The sequence below is a fragment of the Falco biarmicus genome, chromosome 3, assembly GCF_023638135.1.
Source record: "Falco biarmicus isolate bFalBia1 chromosome 3, bFalBia1.pri, whole genome shotgun sequence".
Taxonomy (NCBI): domain Eukaryota; kingdom Metazoa; phylum Chordata; class Aves; order Falconiformes; family Falconidae; genus Falco; species Falco biarmicus.
In genome coordinates, this window is record NC_079290.1 from 117,890,378 (window position 1) to 117,907,654 (window position 17,277).

General features: G+C 65.2%; 4 protein-coding genes across 9 annotated transcripts in view; 2 read left to right on the forward strand and 2 right to left on the reverse strand.

The window, feature by feature from the left end:
• Positions 1-498: 498 nt before the first annotated feature.
• Positions 499-837, forward strand: GJB3 (gap junction protein beta 3; the record flags this gene model as incomplete). The annotated part of the gene is made up of 1 exon (XM_056331552.1): positions 499-837. A coding segment is annotated over one exon (339 nt), but the record flags the coding sequence as incomplete, so codon positions are not given.
• A 2,864-nt stretch (positions 838-3,701) lies between these two features.
• Positions 3,702-7,031, forward strand: GJA4 (gap junction protein alpha 4). Of its 4 annotated transcripts, none has more exons than XR_008821021.1 (2): positions 3,702-3,952; positions 4,765-4,895. XR_008821021.1 is itself a non-coding variant. In XM_056333306.1 (2 exons), exon 2 carries the CDS (start codon positions 4,930-4,932, stop codon positions 5,950-5,952), a length of 1,023 nt encoding a protein of 340 aa, XP_056189281.1. In that variant the 5' UTR covers positions 3,810-3,952; positions 4,909-4,929; the 3' UTR covers positions 5,953-7,031. The 4 variants fall into 4 exon arrangements, 3 of the variants coding, with proteins under 3 accessions (XP_056189281.1, XP_056189282.1, XP_056189283.1); XM_056333306.1 differs by lacking the exon at positions 4,765-4,895 and adding an exon at positions 4,909-7,031 and having other exon boundaries at positions 3,810-3,952; XM_056333307.1 differs by lacking the exons at positions 3,702-3,952; positions 4,765-4,895 and adding exons at positions 3,979-4,271; positions 4,909-7,031.
• Positions 7,032-13,099: 6,068 nt separating this feature from the next.
• Positions 13,100-14,444, reverse strand: SMIM12 (small integral membrane protein 12). Its single transcript, XM_056333367.1, has 2 exons — positions 14,409-14,444; positions 13,100-14,174 (listed from the first exon to the last, which is right to left on the reverse strand). Exon 2 carries the CDS (start codon positions 14,155-14,157, stop codon positions 13,879-13,881), a length of 279 nt encoding a protein of 92 aa, XP_056189342.1. The 5' UTR covers positions 14,158-14,174; positions 14,409-14,444; the 3' UTR covers positions 13,100-13,878.
• A 737-nt stretch (positions 14,445-15,181) lies between these two features.
• Positions 15,182-17,277, reverse strand: part of DLGAP3 (DLG associated protein 3) — a 28,739-nt gene continuing 26,643 nt past the window's right edge. For 2 of the 3 annotated variants that reach the window (XM_056333441.1, XM_056333442.1), the window contains exon 12: positions 15,182-17,027. In XM_056333441.1, the coding sequence (XP_056189416.1) occupies positions 16,809-17,027 (219 nt within the window). In that variant the 3' untranslated portion in view covers positions 15,182-16,808. The remainder of the gene's footprint in view (positions 17,028-17,277) is intronic. The other variant, XM_056333443.1, reaches the window with a different exon arrangement.

Below are 17,277 nucleotides of genomic sequence, written 5' to 3' on the forward strand. Positions count from 1 at the left end.
TGCGGATCTGAGGTTCTTCCACCCTAACTGATGCGATATCCAAGAATTCCTCTGGCTCCATGTCTGTGTGGGCTTACGATACATCCCAAGTGCTTGTGGATGGGGAAACTCAAGCCACAGGCTTCATCTCTGATTTTCATGAGGTTACCAAGTGAATGCCCTTCCATTTGCAACATGGGGGGACAAAATGGGATTTCAATCAGTGGGAAGGGAGAGGCAATTTCCCAGCTCACATTAGCTGGTAATAATTGCTTTGAGAATGGAGGTTTAATCTCAGGACTTTGTACAGAAGATAGCTTTCTGAGCAAGTTTCCAGTTCTCGACACGGTGGCTGGTCCCTTCCCCAAATGCCACGTCTGGAGGCTCCTTAAAGGCTCCTTAACCCCCCAGCCCCGGCGTGGGGCTGCAGCTCCCGTGGCTGCCAAGGGCATCTCCCCCCACCCCCAGCCCCCTGCCCATCGGGACTCGGCAGGCAGGCACCCACGGCGATAACGCGGTGCTGACTTGCCACGGCTGGTCAAGTGCTCCAATGTGGACCCCTGCCCCAACATTGTAGACTGCTACATTGCTCGGCCAACCGAGAAAAGAGTCTTCACGTACTTTATGGTCGGGGCCTCAGCCATCTGCATCATCCTTACGGTCTGTGAGATCTTCTACCTCATCTTCAAGCGGGTTGTCCGGAGTGCACGGAAGTGGAAGAAGTCCACCAAGCGCTCCGTCAGCTACAGCAAGGCCTCCACCTGCCGGTGCCACCTCAAGACGGAGGAGAAGGACAAGTCCCAGACGAGGTGGGTGGCAGCCCTGTGGGCTTTGGCTCCCAACCTGACTGCTGTCTGATGGGTGCTGGGAGGGCAAGAGGGAGGGAGAAGTGTCCTGGATTGTGCCAGGCTTGGCTGGCCACAGTGGTGACCACCAGTGATGCCACCAGCCAGGACCTCGATGGCTGAAAGGGGAGGGGGACACATCCATGGGAAGTCTCCTGCTTGGGAGCATGGGCACGTCCCTGGGTGTCCCAGCGGCGAGGGCACGCTCGGTGGCAGGTGGGTGCTAGCTGCCCCCGGGCATGCCTGAGGGTGTCTGTTCTTCCCACAGAGGAGAAGAGCTGTGAGCTCACCCGTCCCAGCCGGCTCGCCTTCCCCTTGGCCCAGCAGCTTTTCAAGCCTGCTAAGTCCCTGAACCCTCAAGAGTCAACTCATGAAAAATGACTAAGCCCAGAAAAATGAAGTCACCCCGAGAGAGGCCCACGGGTGCCTGAGCAGACGCAGGTGAGGCGAGGGCAGCCCTGGAGCTCTGCCAGCTGCACGCGGCAGCGCTGCGGGGCTTGGACATCCTGCCAACGTATAGATGCCGTGCATGACTCCACCGAGCAGCCAGCCCCACCGCAGCAGCCAGCTCAGTCCTCCCGGGCAGCGAGCCCAGCCAGGAGCTGCAGGGGTGAAGCCATCGAGCTGGGGGAGCACACGGGACTGGGGCTGGCAGGAGGGAGCGTGGGGACTCCCGTGTCCCAGCAGCTTCTCTTGGGTCCTGCAGCTCTGCTGCTCGCGTGCTGGGTGTGAATGCATCAGTGCCCAGCCAGGGATAGTGTCACCTAGCGCGGTGACAGTCCTCCTGGCTCGCTGTGCCCGTACAGGCACAGTCCCAAGCACAGTTTCATCCTCCTTTCTTTTGTACCAAGGAACCAAAGAAATGCTGGGCTCAGCGCCGTGGCCAGAGCCCTCTTCGTGCGCCCGGAGTAATCAGAGAGGAGCAGGGCTGCAGGCTGCTCCTGGCTGCTCCCTTTGCCAGCACTGGGGCAGGAGCAGCCTTTTCCCCTTCGCTCATGCAAGCGCCATGCCGGTGTCCCACCCAACTGCCCGTGCTGGTTCTGCTGCTTCTCTTGGAGCCTTTGCATCCCCCCTCACCTCCTCTGGATGTCACAGATAGCGTAAGTCATGGATCCAAAATACATCATGTTGTTTGTAGACGGTGGGATCTGCTCTGCACGCTTTGAATTGGGAGGACTGGTAAAGGCAGAAGAAATGGATCTGCAGAGGTTCCCCAGAAGCCCACAGCTGGGTCCTCCCCACTCCTGCCTCAGCTGGGGCTATGCGGCTCGAGCCCCGGTGCCGGTGTGCCCGGTGTCCGACCACTCCGCCTCCTCCCGGCTTGTCACGCATCGTTAAACTTTAATTCACCAGAACCGCACGCTGGCCCCCGAGGAAATCAAGGAAGGAGCAGCATCAATTATTTACTAAATCTTGATAAATATTACAATAAATAGAAATTATTTCCATTTAATCTCTCCTTAAGCGGTGCTACACGGAGGGTCTGCTGGCTCTCCGGCCAGCCCGTGAGCGTGCCGTGGTGTGCGCTGCCACAGCCAGGGCTCATGCCGCTGTGGGAGGCTGTGATGGCCCTTCCCATGCTGCTGGGGCAGTGACACGTCTCTGCGCTGGGACACAGAGCAAGTGCTTCCAGCACCGGCTGCTCCCATGGGCACCCCAGCACCATGTCACCTGTGTCACCTGAGGTGCCAGCCTCAGTGCCAGAGGAAAGATGCTCCAGGAGGTTGAACAGCAGAAGGTGGCTGACCAGGAAGCGGCTCTGGAAGCCACAGGGGTCTGCTTTGGGACACCCACACGGCTCACTGGGGGTCTGTGGCTGGGGCAAGTGAAGCCCATGCTGGGCACCATCCTGGTGGGTAAAGCAGCGTGGGAGCAGGCGTGTCTGCTGTCAGAGCAGCTCTGGTTCCCTTGCGGGTTTGGAGCAGCTCCCCAGAAGTGATCGTTTCCACCCGTGGAGGGCTGGGGGGGCTCAGAGCATCGCTTGGGGCAGGCACCGAGAGGGGACCATGCTGTTTGGGCAGCTACAACCCAGGGGTGGTGGGAGCGGGAAGTGGGATTCATGGTGGGCTGGCTGGGAGACGGGCCGTGGGCTCTGCAGCACCCTGGTGCCACGGCATGGAGCAGCACATGGGCGTCACCTGAAGCACGGCAATTATTTGATATTAAATATAATGATGCTATTCTGGCTCTGCCCTCGCTCAGCCCCGGCACTGTCTGTGAGAAGGAAATGCCATGTCTCGGTGCAGGAGAGGCGGCAGCTCCCAGTTGGTGAGAACTGGCCTAGTTTCTGGTTTCGGTAGCCCAAACCCGAGCCCACCGCCCGGGCTGACCCCACACAGCCCACGCCAACCGCGCCGGCCCTTTGCGGCCGTGGCAGGACAGCGGGTGGGGGCACACACAGCGGGTCTGCCCCCTCCCCAAAGGCAGCAGGACTTAAGCCTGTGTGTAAACCACCAGCATCAGCCCCCCCGCTCCCCGCTGCGGTGCCTCCGCACGCCCCGTCGGAGCAGCCGACGGCAAAGCCCCGTTTGAACCGGGCGGCGGGTGCCGGCCCGCGGGTCCCCGGCGCAGCTCAGCCCCGGGGCCGGGCAGCGGCGGGCTCCGGTGTGGCTCCAGCACCACCCAGCGCCCGCCGCGCCGCACGGACCCGCGGGGGCACGGGACGGGGACCGAGCATCCCCGGGGGACCGAGCATCCCCCCCGGCACCCCGGGGCATCTCCCCGGCCCTGCCGCCCCGCACCAACAGCGCGGCGGCTGTAGGGGCGCGCCGTGGGGTGGCTCGCCGGGGGTCCCCACCGGTGGGCAGGTCCGTGAGCCCCGCGGGTCCCTGCCCCGCTCAGCGGCTTTGCCGGAACCGGGAGCGAACGGGCGGGGAAACCCGGGGCTTACCCACCGCCCCCGGTGGCGAGGGGGCCGGCTGTCCCCGGCGCCCCCCCCCGGGGCCGCCCCCTCGGTCGGGGGGTGGGGGGCGGCCCCGCACACCTGAGGCTTGGCGCTAAGCCCCGGCCCCCGGTTTCCTGCCCGCGCTCCTCCCCTGGCTCCCCCCGGCCCCGCAGGGCCGGAGCCGCCCGGGCCGCTCACACCCAGCGCGGCCCCAGCCCGGCGGGACGTGCCCGGCGCGGCGGAGGTGAGTGCGCGCTGCCGGGAGCCCGCGGCGCCGGGACCCCCGGGGGGGCACTGGGGACACGGGTGCCTGGGGTAGGGGCACCCCACCGCTGGCACCCGCTGGCAGCCTGGGGCACCCCGCTGGCCCCATGCGGCTGGGTGTCCCTTTAACGGCCCAGCCGGCACCTCTGCCTGCTTAATTGGCAGGGGTTAATTAGAAGCCAGGGCTGCGGCTGTTCCTTTTCTCCCAGCCGGGCTGCAGGGCTGAGCTCTGCTGGGAGGGCTGGGCTCACCGGGGGTGAGGCTGAGGCACCCCCGGAGCGACAGCAGGTCAGCGTGCGGTGAGTGGTCTGGGGGGTCCCTCGGCTGGGGAAAGCCCTGGAGGGGGGAGCGGGCTGGGTGCCATCACCCCCCAGCGAGGGACCCGGCTGGGGGCTGTCCCTCCAGTTTGGGGTGAGCCCTGAGCAGGTACTGGGGTGGCTGCGGTACCCCAGGGGTTTGCGCTTCCCCCCGTTCCATGACCCTGGTGCTCTCTGCCCTTCGGCAGAACCGGGGCAGTGGGCTGTAGGAGAGGCAAATCTGGGCTGCTGCTCCTGTGAGCCCCCCCGTGCCCCCTCTCTGGGTGCTGTGGCCAGGGGATGCCCCCAAACCAGCGGGGCAGCGAGCTTTTCGCTGCGGGCTGTGTCCTGGGAGTGGGACTGGGTGCTGTGCATGGGACGGTGCTGGGGTGGGGGATCCCCTCGGTGCCTCTTCTCCCCCAGCCCCGTGTTTCTGCACTGGGGTGTAGGAGGAGCGCTCCTGGGCTCAGCAGTGCTGCCTGGCTCCCTCCCTTAGGATGTTCCTTGGTGGGTTGCTGGGACCCTCGGCAGAGCAGCTGCGTCCTGAGAAAGTGCAGGGTTTAGGTGGCCCCGTCTGCCCCGTGCTCTCCAGTGTGGAAACGGAGAATTGACTTGGCTCCCCTCCTCTCTCCGCTGGCAGAGGCACGAGGCTCCCTAGAAGATGGGTGACTGGGGGTTCCTGGAGAAACTGCTGGACCAAGTCCAGGAGCACTCGACCGTGATCGGGAAGATCTGGCTCACCGTGCTCTTCATCTTCCGCATCCTCATCCTGGGCTTGGCTGGGGAGTCAGTGTGGGGGGACGAGCAGTCGGATTTCGTGTGCAACACCAAGCAGCCGGGCTGCACCAACGTCTGCTATGACAAAGCTTTCCCCATCTCCCACATTCGCTACTGGGTGCTCCAGTTCCTCTTTGTCAGCACCCCAACGCTGATTTACCTCGGCCATGTTGTCTATCTCTCCCGGAAGGAGGAGAAGCTGAAGCAACAGGAGAGCGAGCTTCGGGCTATCCACAGCAAGGACCCAAAGATCGAGCAGGCCCTGGCAGCTGTGGAGAAGAAGATGTCCAAGATCTACATGACGGAGGATGGGCGGCTCAAGATCCGAGGGGCGCTGATGTGGACGTACATCATCAGTGTGATCTGCAAGAGCATCTTCGAGGCTGGCTTCCTCGTTGGCCAGTGGTACCTGTACGGCTTTTCCATGGTGCCCCGCTACGTGTGCAAGAGGGACCCCTGTCCCCATCAGGTGGACTGCTTCATCTCTCGCCCTACCGAGAAGAGCATCTTCATCATCTTCATGCTGGTGATGGGCTTGATCTCCTTAATCCTGAACCTCCTGGAGCTCTTCCACCTCTGCTGCAAGAGCCTGCTTGGCAACATCAAGAAGGTGTCGGGGCCGAGCCAGGACGGCTTTGCCCCCGACATGGTTGTGGGTCCCTACCCACCCAAGCACTACCCCTTCCTGCCCATGGCCGAGAGCCACACGCCACCCTACCAGGCCTACAACAAGCTCTCCAGTGAGCAGAATTGGGCCAACTTCCACAACGAGGAGAACCTGGCGCTGGGCAGTGGCAGCAGACCCCTCTCAGACCCCTACACCCCCGCGGCTGCTGAAGCCCCCACACTGGAGGAGAAGCTGTGCAGCCGGCCCGGGAGCTCAGCCTCCAAAAAGCAGTACGTCTAGTGCCGGGCTGGCCCCGGCTGGCCACGGGGACCTTCCCTGGTCCCTTGTTCCTGTGAAGGTGCCGTCTGGATGGGCTGCGGAGGCTGTGCCCGGGGGGACCTGCCTGCCCCGGGAGGTGATGCTCGGGAGCAGGGCTGGATGCTGTCCTGGAGCAGAGCCTCCCCGCTCTCCTCTTTTTCCCCACAGACCTTGCAAGGAAGGAAACTGCAGAAAGTTCCCTGGGACGCCGTGTCCCGTGTGCCTCGCTGTGGGAAAGGGAGAAATCCCTCGAGCCACACAGCTGGGAACAGGCTGTCCCCGGGGCTGTGGCAGGAGGCTGGAGCCAGCCGCGAGGCTGGAGTGTGAAAGCTGGGCCTGTGCCCTGGGAAGCCACTTGCCTCCACAGGCAGCGGGCTGAGCCCAGGAGGGCTGGGGCAGCGCTGCCTCACCGGCCCTGGCCACCAGCCCCATCCTGTTCCTGTGGCCACGGCTGCGGGCCAGCAGCTCCTGCCCCAGGGCTTGCTGCGGGAGCTGCCCCCTGCCCCACGGGGCATGGGGGGGTTAAGCAGCAGCTGGCAGCTGGGGCTCTGCAGCCACCCACTGATCCCGATGGCTGCAGGTCACTGCTCGGGTGCGCTGGGGCTGCGAGCCCCCAGCCCTGGACCCTTTCCCACTTGGTGTGTGTCTCTAAGTTATTTTTAACCTGCTGGCCTGAGCATGGGGCTTTCTGCCTTCAAGGTGCCGCTGTGTGGGATCTGGGGAGCCGTGTCCAGCCTGGCCGAGTGCCCTGGAGCCCTGTGCATTTTTCCAGGAGGAATTCGCCAAGCAGCTGCTGGGTTTGGGGGGTTATTGGTTTTATTACTTTGCACTAGTCATCTCCTGCTGTGGGTGGGGGTGTTGGGGGGTGTATGGAAGAATCAACAGCCGCCACATGAGCAGTCACCCTGTCATCCCCAGCCCACCGATGCTGTGAAAGGGGAAGGTCCTGCGTGACCCAGGCACGAGCGTGGGATGTGGGTGCTGCCCTCAGTGCTGTTTCCTTTCCTCCTGGCAGACTCAAGTGTTGCATCTTGTTGAATAAAGTTGGATGAATGAAAAAAGGTGAAGTGTGGCCTGACTGTGCTTCCTGCAGCCACCAGCTGTCCCTGGGAGGGTGGGTGCGGGTCTGGGGCTGAGAGGGAAGCTGCTGCCCTGTGGGGCTGGGGTCCAGGGGGGCGTGGGCACCCACCCACTGAAATCACAACCCTCCCTGCTATAGTGTCCCATCCCCTTGAGCCAAGCCTCAGCCCAGAGGCTGTCACTGGGCCATCTTGGGACAGGCGCCCGTGACCCAAAGCAGGGCTCAGCTCCTCTGCCCTGGCTGTGCTGCAGATAAACCGAACGGCGGCCATGGAGCTGCTCGTAGCTGCATAATAGGTGGAAATGAGCCACAGATAAAGGCACACAATGCGGCTCGGGCTGTTGTTTAGTTTCTCTGGCCAAGCCAGCCCAGGGCAGAGCCTGCTCTCTGCCGAGGGCCTCTTCAGTGAGGGTGGGACGGGCTAAAAATACCCTGGAGAAAATAAAATATGGGTGATATCGGGTAATATCGCTGCCACTGGCTGCTGGAGGAAGAGAAGAGGGAGGCACCCGGCCAGGCTGCCCTTGGTGCAGCGCCTGGGCTGGTGGCCGAGCCTGCCTTTGGCTCCCCTCCCTGCTGGGAATAACAAGGGGGGTAAAATCCCCTGGGGTGGGGGTCTGAGGTGCACGCTACCAGCTCTCAGCCCTCCCCTGCACCCTCCATGAGGATGCTGGGGAAGATGCTCTCCAGAGGGACCCTGCCCTGCTCCCCCTGTTGCCCAGTGGGGGCTCCCGGAGCACCCCAGTGCAATGGGGGACCACAGCCCAGCGCTCCCCAGGCATCAGCAGAGCTGCAAAGCCCCTCCAAGCTGCAGCTTTCTGGGGGAGGGGGGCAGTCTGGTGTGCTCAGCCAGGAGGAAATACCCGTGTGAAAGGTAACGGTGCAGCCGTGCAGTGTGTTTACCCGCCGGCAGCGTTCCCCCGCTCACCTCCCCTCTCCTGGGCTGATATTTTTGTTGGCACCAGGGGAGCATCACGCTTTTCCAAACGGCCTTGCAAGGTGGAAAACAAGACGGCCGAGACCCCCCTTGCCTGGACGCTGTGCCCGGCCACGGGTGCTGTGCAAACACAGCTCCGCGTCCCGCTATTGTTCCCATGTTGTGACAAGGCAGCTCGGGGCAGCTGGTGTGACCTCGTGCCGCCGGGACCTGCCCACGCCACATGCCAACAACAACAGCGAGGGGTTCACCTGCGCGGTGGGACCGGGGAGGGGGCGGCCGTGGGGCCGGTGTTGGCAGCAGCCCCCCAGAAGGCGGGCGGGCAGCCCTTAGGCAAATAAAAGTTTGCAGCTGATAAGGGTGCAGGCTGTCCCGGAGAAGCCCTTTGGCACAGCTCGGGGACAGATAGCGGACACGCACGGCTTTTCTCACACCTCTGTGCTCCCTCCTGAGTAAACAGGCCCCTCCGGTCACTCACTGCCCCAACCCCCGGCCCCGTGCCATGATGCTGAGCCCTGCGGTGGCATGGGCAGCCTGGGGGCTGTGGTGATGGGGTCCCCACAGGTACCCCAGAGACTCAGCTCTGGGGTAACGGGCAGCAAGTATGTGCCGTGACATGTGGGCACCAGGACGACTTGCAGCCACCTGACTGGGATGGCGGAGAGCCCTGGGCATGGCAATGGGGTGGGGGCACTGTGGGGCTGTTCTCCCCCATGCTGGCATTGCCCTTAGCATGGATTTTCAGGGAGGGCAGCTTTCGTATCGCCACCTAAGAGCCTTGTGGGGTTTATCCCACCCAAGGCTGGACGTACTTCCCAAGGCACCGCTGCAGCCCCCCGAGAACTGCCCTGGCAAGCAAGAGCTGCCTGCCCACCCTGTGCCATGGCGCGGGAGCTGGGCTGCCTTCCTCGGCAGCTCCCCCATCCTCAGCCCTGGAAGAAAGAGAGGGAGACGACAGGGCCAAAGGAGCAAAAGGAAGAGGTAGAGAGGTGGATGGACAGATGGACGGGCACCTGACCTGACCTCCAGCAGCCTGAGGCTGCGGGTGCACAGGCACACTCACCAGTTCAGGAGGATGCTGGGGGTGGGCAGCCACCCCAAGCACTCCCTGAGTCAGGAAAGGCTTTGGGGCGGCTCTGCCAGTCCTGGACCACACACTCCCCAGGACCCCGATTCCCACTGGGGGTGTTGGTCTAACACCAGCCACGGCCCCTGGGAGCTCTGTAACTTTGTCCCATGGCCACAGGTTTGCAGGGAGGTTCCTGCTCTCCTCCCAGTTAGGACCAGTCTGTGCTGGGCTCCCCCTGCCCAGCTCTGCCGTGGGTTGGGGGAGAGGAGCCGTGAGGGCTGTGCAGCATGTCCCGCCTGCAAGGCGCTGGCCAAGCACCAAGGAGGTTATTTTTAAGCTTTCCCAGGGCACAGAAAACAGCAAGTGTCTAAATCCGACCGGCTTGCAGGAAGAGCTGTGGCAGGAGCAAAACTGCAGCTGAGAGGGGAGGAAGGGCAGAGGGCTGGGCAGGGGGGCGCCAGCCAGGGCCACAGCATGGCCCCCCACCCACTGGGGCCCTGTTTGTGCCCAGGGCTCTGCCCGCAGCTTCCCAGTGCCCCGTTTCCCACAGCCCCCCAGGGAGACCGGGCGCAGGCAGGAGCATCCCTCTGAGCCAGGCGCAGACCCCCTGAGCCCACCGCACCCACCATCCAGGCAACACCAGACCAGATACAATCCTGCCCTTCCCAGCACCACTGCCAACAGTGCCGAACGAAGGAAAAGCAACCCCCAAATGGCTCCCTTCCTCCCCCAGGCACGGGGTTATATTTAGCGCTCCACGCGCGGGCATGGCAGACAATGCGGCCCCGTGTGAGAACCGCGGGCGGGAGGAAACGCGCTCAATAGCCCCGATGACTTCCCGCATCCTGACATTGTCGCTCCCCTCCAGTCGCTTCCTCGCACGGAGGCGATGGGACCGCAGCACCCAGCACCCCATGCCCACCCCGGGATGGGTCCTACCCCTGCCAGCGGCTCAGGGCATCGGCCTGATGCAGCTCCAGGAGGGCAGGGGGTGCTGCCTGCTGGGTGGGAAGGGAGCGTGCCCCACTGTCCCCGGCCAGGGCCTGGGGGACGCGTCTGGGTGTAGGGCAGAGCTGCTCCTCTCCCACAGCATGTCAGGGCTTCTGCCTGCTGCAGAAAGAGCCACTGGGCATGGCACGGAGGGTCTGCGCTGTGGGGCCGGGGCAGGAAGAGGCGAGTGAGACCGGGAGGCTGGGAAAGGACAGGCTGCGCTCAGGAAAAGGGCAAAACTGGAGCCTGGGAAAACAGCCTCGGCTGGCCAGAGCAGGGGAGAGAGCAGCCGTCCCCAGGGGATGCGGGGACACACACACCATTTGCTCTCCAGTGCAACTGGGGTGAACACTCTCAGTGTCCCAGGGCTGCAGGGCCACTGCGGTGTGCACAGATCCTAGGTGCCCCGGCGTGGCTGTGATGGGACAGAGGAGCGTGAGTCCCTGTGGGCCCCAGCGTCCCCCTGAAGCCCCCTGCATTGCTCTGCTCCTCCCCAAAGCATCGTCGCTCTGAGCCTTGCGGGAAGGGGACCGATGGCTCTGAGCAGCCCTTGTGCCAGCACAGGGTGACAGCATCCCCAGCCCTGCGCAGCTGGTGCATCCCTGCTCTGAGCTAACCGGACATCCGCTGCGGTCATCCAGGTGTGCCGAGCCGTGCCGAGCAGCCGGGGGGGCTCTCACTGCCCCTGCCTGCACAGCAGCTGTCCCAGGCCCCTGAGCCAACCCCCAGCAAGCCGGGGCACAGCTTGTGTGTCCCCCCCCAGCATGGTCCTGGCTCACTCCCTGCATCCTGCCTCCGGAAACTGCCACCTGCTCCTCTCACCAGCGGCTGGCAATGGACCGTCGGGTTTGGGGAGCAAACCCGGCCCTGGGCAGGGCAGAGGGTCGGCCGGGAAACTGTAGCCACCCTCGGAGCCAGCAGGGAGGAAGCAGCAAGGCAGCAGGGCCATGCCGAGAGCGCAGCAGCCAGCTTGCCCCCCTCCCAGCCTGGGGCATGGCCACCGCGGGCTGGGCAGGGACAGGCAGCACTTCTGCAGCTGCCAGATCCGATCCCTCCCCTGTGGCGCGGTGTGGCCGCAGCCAGCCCCTTCCCCAAAGCTGGACAAGCCCCGGGAGGACGCTGTCCTGCAAAACACCAACCTCCTGGCCAGGCTGGGACTCCCTGCCTGGGACAGGCTCACCCCTTGCATGGCCCCACACGTGCTGCTGGCACGGCTCCTTGCCACACTCCCGCTGCAGCATCCAGCTGTGCCGTGCTGGGAACAGCTGGATTACAAACACGCTGGGCTAGACGAAGGACTTGAGCGGCTGTGTGCAGGCTGGGGAAGCCAGCTTTTTGCCATAATGGTTTATTCACTAAAGCTTCCTCTCACTCTTCGTGAGCAACTGTGGCTGCTCACCCTAGCCCTGAGTGCTCGCCGGCTCCTATTCTTGTCCAGCCGGCACTTCCCAGGCAGCACATTGTTGGGATTCAATGGGAGGAAGGGTGGGTTTATGGTACTGAGGGCTTAGGAGAAAGGCAACCAGTCTCTGGGAAGCAGCTTCCCCCCTGCCCCAGCGCCTGCGGGGAATCCACGGCCCTGCAGCAACGCCGGCGTCTGCCGTGGGGACGGATGGGAGTTCCCAGACACGCGGAACCCAGCTGGAAACACGCAGGACCGGGAAGGCAGCAGTGGTGGAAGCAGGGCAGGGGCTGCCCAGCCAGGTGCCACCGGTGCCCACGCAGCCGCTGGCAGGGCTCCATCCTTCCCGAGCGCATTGCTCCAGCACTGCGCTGGAGCAGCCCCCCCGGCCGACACCGCGTGGGCCAGGGGAGGAAACGGGGCAGCGAGGCCCCGACAAAGCCCGATTGTGCCCGGCCAGCCCTGGGAACAGGCAGATCAATGGGCTATAAACAGTTGAGGGAGCCGCTCCGTCGCAGGGCGAACAAAGGCATTTCAGAAGATGTTTCCGAGCTGGGCCCCGTTGGTCCCACTTGGGGGAAGGGACTGGACCGTTCCCACTCCAGCGCACAATAGGGAACAGCCATTGCCCAGCGTCACCCTGCAGCCAGGCTGGGAAAGGAAGAAGCCAAGGGCAGGGGTCACCTCAGGGGACAGTGCCAGCCTGCCCGGGGGGACCGGGGCAGTGGCATGAGAGGTGCTGTGAGCCCCAGTGCAGGCGGCTGCAGCGGAGTAGAGCTGGGACAGCCTTTGCATCGCCCTGAGCCTCCTCCTGCACCTGCCACCCCAGCCTCAGCTGCCCTCACACGCCGCCATGCAAAGGCCTGAGAGTCCCCGGCGGTGCCAGGCTGCGAGCCCTGCCGGCCCGGGACAGCAGCAGGTTGGGAGGTAAACGCAGCCGGGCAGCGCCAGCAGTAAAGCTGTCAGCGGGGCAGGAGCTGGCCCCGAGGAAGGACGGACCGATGAGAAATGCTGAACCGGCTGCTGACCTCAGGGCTTCGCACCAGACACGACAGATTTATCATCCCCGGGAGGGGAAGGCCAGGCCGGGGCAGCAGCAAGACCTTGCTCAGGCACCAGGGGAAAAAACAAGCTGGGAGGCAGCGATAATCCTGGCTACGGCCCCAGCACGCTGCAGTTACCGGCTGGCCTGGCTCAGGCAGCTCTCGCTGGAGTTTGGTCCCACTGCGCCTGTGATGCCAGAGGCTGGAGGGGACACCGGCCACCAGCCCCCCGCGCTCACTGCCAGCCTCTCCTGCCATGTGCTGCCCTGCTCAGCAGCCCAGTGGGATCCCCCCCATCCCCTTGGACCCCACCCAGGACTGCCACAGCCCTTCTTGTCTAGATAAGGAGGTCGAAGGGAAGCAGATGACGTGGCCGGGGGGAGCTGGGAGGGAGGCACAACCTCAGCACGGGCTGGGATTTCGGTGCCTCCCCCTCCTTCCTGCCTACTCACCCTGCTGCCAGGCCCAAGGTCAGTGCCCAGCCAGGGACAACGATGGAATTTCTCCCATCGTAGAAGGGGCTGCTTCTTGAAAACATGGGGAGCAGAAACACACTCTGAGCCAGGGTTAGGGCCAGGTGCTGTTGCAGAAGACACACAGACCCAAGGACTGACAGAAGTTTATTTTGGCTGTTCCTGTACAGGGCAGACACCTCCTTGTTCTCTACACACCAGCCCAAAGCCACCACCACGCTTGGAGCTCTGTGACAGAATCGGGGCCAGGACTTGCACCTCCCCCCATCCCCCTCCCTCACTGTGAAGCCTGGGGATGATGCAGAGAGGGGTTCCCCGGAGTTCTCCACCACTGTTCAGGCTCCCCTGGGGGATAGGCAGTAGCATGGAGCTGTGGTCGGGGTTCATGAAGAGCCACGGGAGAGCAGTAAGCGGAAGAGCCGATCCTCCTGCCGCAGGCATTAGCCTGACCCCAACTCCTTGTCACTCAGGTCCAAGTTTCTTCTATCATCACATCGTGGAAGAAACCTAAAGAGATGTGGGGAACCAGGCCGAGAGGGTTTCGTGGTTCAGGGGCTAGATCAGGCCAGGAGCTGATGGGTTTCAGAAATACTCTGCCTGTGAAGCATGGCTCTCTGCCCGCCCTGCCACAAAAGAGGTCTGAGTGCTGTGTCTCGAGTGCATGTGGGGCAGGCAAACCCCGACCCTCTGGCGGGCCCCGGGAGGGTGAAGAGCAGCAGTGGACATAGTGCATTGCCCAGGTAGGGCCCGGTGCAGGAGGGAAGCTGGTGGAAGGTGCTGCAGGTGATAAAAGAGTCCCCAGCACAGTGCTGCGGGTCAGAGCCCTCCAGCTGCAGGTCAGAGCCCGCTGGCAGCCGGCCCCCGGCCCCAGGGACAGTTCCTCCAGGGCACTGCCTCTGCCCAACCAACTTCATTAACTCTTTTCCGGGCGGTTCCTGTTCAGCACGGCCCGAGGGGCGAACTCCAGCTTGTCCTTCAGGCTCACCACCTTGGTCAGGTCCTTGCCCGCGATCTCCTGCAGCTTGCGGTCCTCCCGCTGCTCCGAGATGCTCTTCTCCTCCTCGGCCGCGGGCTGGGGGTCCCCGCGGAGGAACCACTCCAGGTGGTAGCCCACCAGCCCCACCACGAAGGCCACCGGGAAGGTGACGTACGGGGCCTTGGAGCGCACGGCCGCCCACAGCACGGACCACATGGCGCCGGGGGCTGCGCCTGGCAGGGGGCGACACGCGGCGGTCACAAGCCGGGCCCGGCCCTCCGCGGCGCCCGAGGCCTGCGGGCTGCCAGCGCCCGGGCGAGGCTCCGGCGGGCAAGGCCGCACCGGGGCCTCCCGCAGCACCGACCCACAGGGACGCGGGACCCGCCCGGGCCCCCTGCTCAGCCCCCCGGGGTGCCGCCCCGCCACCGGAGCCGGACCCCCAGCGAGCCCCGGGCGGCCCCGCTCACCTGGGCCCCGCCGCCGCCGCCGCCGCCAGCCCCGCCCCTTCCGGTCAGCGGTGCAGCGGGAGCGCGGCCGAGAGTGGCGGCGGCGAGGCGCGGCGGGGCGAGGCTGCCCCCTGGCGGACAGCGCGGGACCTGCGGCGCTGGAGGAGCGGCCCGGGAGCGGGGGGAGACCCACGGGGAGAGACCCACGGGGGAAGAGAGACCCACGGGGGGAGAGAGACCCACGGGGAGCCCTGGGGGAGGGAGCCACGGGGAGACGCACGGGGACAGCCACGGGGAGGGAGCCACAGGGATGGAGCCACGGGGAGACCCACGCAGGTGCCCATAGGGAGACCCACGGGGAGGCACCCACGGGGATTCCTGCAGACATCTCTCGGGCACCCTGCGGGGACATCTGCTCCTGCCCCAGCGAGAGCCCCTCTCCCGCCCCACGGATCCCTCTCCCATCCCACGGACACCCCTCTCCCACCCCACAGACCCCTCTCCCACCCTCCCGCCCCACGGACACGAAGGGGCGGCAGTCGGGGCAAAGGCGAGCCCGGTGCCAGCCGCGTCCCCACGGGGAGGTGGCCACTGGCCCGGAGTAACCAAAGTCACCTTTATTAATTGCGGCGGTTCGTTACAATAAAAAGGGAGCCACGTGTCACGGTCACTGCACGGCGCTGGCCGGGGTGGGGGCTGGGGGCCCTTCCCAGGCACATCTCTAACTCCGGGAGGCTGGGCGGGGGGGGGGGGGGGGGCGACAGGGGGGGAAGGGGCTTCGGGTGACTGAGCGGGCACTGCCGTCCCAGAGGTGTTTAGCACTGACGGACCCCCTGGAGCGAGGGACCCCCAGCGAGGTGCCCCCCTGCTCGGCCCCAGCCCCCCCCTGCTGCATGGGGGGGGGGGGGGGGGGAGTGTGTGCAAGCTGGGCCCCCCCAAGTTGCTTCTGATCCCACCGCTCTGCCCGAGGGTCCCGGGCAAGGTTTGGCCCCGGATTTCAGGGGCTCCCCGGCACCCACCGGCCCTGCCTGGGGGGCAGCTGGTGATGCTGCGTGGGGCTGCTGGCACGGTGGGGTGAGGGACGGGGACGGGGTCCTCCCCAAAAGGGGCACTGGGGGGGACAGGATGCTCCGAGAGAGACCTGGGATGGGGACAGGGACAAGGCAGATGCAGCCTCCTGCCCCGCCACACTGCTCTGCCCTGGAAGGGACCTTTGGGGACCCCCCCACCCTGCTCCCAGGACGGGGTGCAGGGACAAGGGAGCTGGGAGCAGCAGCCGTGGGGCACCAGGCACACGACAGCCCCACCCTGGGGTGCCCTATCCTGGAGGCACAGGAAGATGGGGTGACCCCCCTGGGGTGACCTCTGGTAGCCCCCCACTCAAGGGGCAGCTGCTGGCCATGTCCATGCTCCGGTCCCACCTGCTGGCACCAGTGCAGAGCCACCACGGGCACAAAGGGGCTGCGGGCAGGTGTCCCCACCGCCACCCCCACTGCATTGCCCACCCATGGGGGACAGGGCTCCCACCGGTGGTGAGGCACAAGGGGGACACAGTACCCCCTGTCCCCAGCTACTGCCACACTGCAGAGGCGCTCCCAGTCTCCGGGCTGGTGGGATGGATAAGCGGAGGGATGGACTGATGGTGGAGAAGGGCTGAGCGGGGTAGGAAGAAGCGTCGTGATGCTCCGTGCGAGGGAAGCCGTGACCGGGGGTGTGGGGGGGGTCCTGCTGCTCTGGTCTGCCCCACCAGCCAGAACACAGCGCCGGTCACGTGTCGTTTCTGGTTTATTCCTCAGGTTATATTTATATATGTATATAGGGGAAGGAGCCCTGGGTCCCCTGTGGCACCCGAGCCGGGGGCAGGCGCGGGCAGCGCTGCTGGGGAGCCCTTTGTCCCCTCCACATCCCAAAGCCTCGTGCCGGCAGGGCTGGGGAGCGGGGCTGGGGGGGCTCCAGGTGGGCAGGGGCTGGAGGGCCGTCCCCACCACGCGCTGGGGGATTGCACTGAGTACGGAGAGGTGATGGGGGGCCTGCCTGCAGCCCCCTCTGCTCCAGCCCAGCGGGGCCAGGGGCTGAGCATCACCTCTCATGTGGTTGGGATGCAGGCGGGGGGGGGAGTGGTGCAGAAAGGCTGGTGGGGTGGGAAGGGGACGGAGAGCTGGGACACAGCCCCAGGGAGGGCAGAGGAAGGGAGAGCCCCGGACCCCGGGAGAGGCTGGCAGGGGCATGCGGGCAGGGGGCAACGGGACGGGGCAGAACCGGGCTTGCAATCACCCGCCGTCGGATCCACGAAAGGTCTAAGATAGAAAAGAGAGAAGCTGTGAGTGGGGCCAAGAGCTGCCCCAGGGTGTCCCCGCGGCTCCCCATCACAGTGAGCTACGGCCACGCCGTCCAGTCCGGGTAGAAAAGCGGAGGCTGCGGTCACAGCCGGGTCTGTGCCTCGGGGATGTAGATCTCGATGCTGTCCGCGCTCTCGGTGGCCGAGCTCTGGCGGAAGGAGGCAGCTCGCTTGGCTGCCAGGAGCCGCTTGCGGGCCTCCTGCCGCTGCCGGTCCACCGAGTCCAGCGAGCGCTCCTTCACTGGGTGCACCTTGGAGCGCGGCGGCTTCTTTGGTATCGGGGGAGGCACCTTCTTCTCCTCCTGCACAGACAACAGGGGCTTCAGGGTAGGCGCAGAGCAGGGACCTCCACAGAACGGGCGTCCTGGTGGGCTTGGCACAGCCAGCAGGCGTGATGGACACATGCGCCTCCACGCACGGCGCTGCCGTGGGTGCCAAAGCCACGGTGAGGTGGCCCCGTGGACCCTCCTGCACCGTGGGGAGTTGTGAGGCTGGGCTGCACGCCCCTTCCTCCATCCACACGGTGTGAAGGTGCCCATGGACACGCTGCCT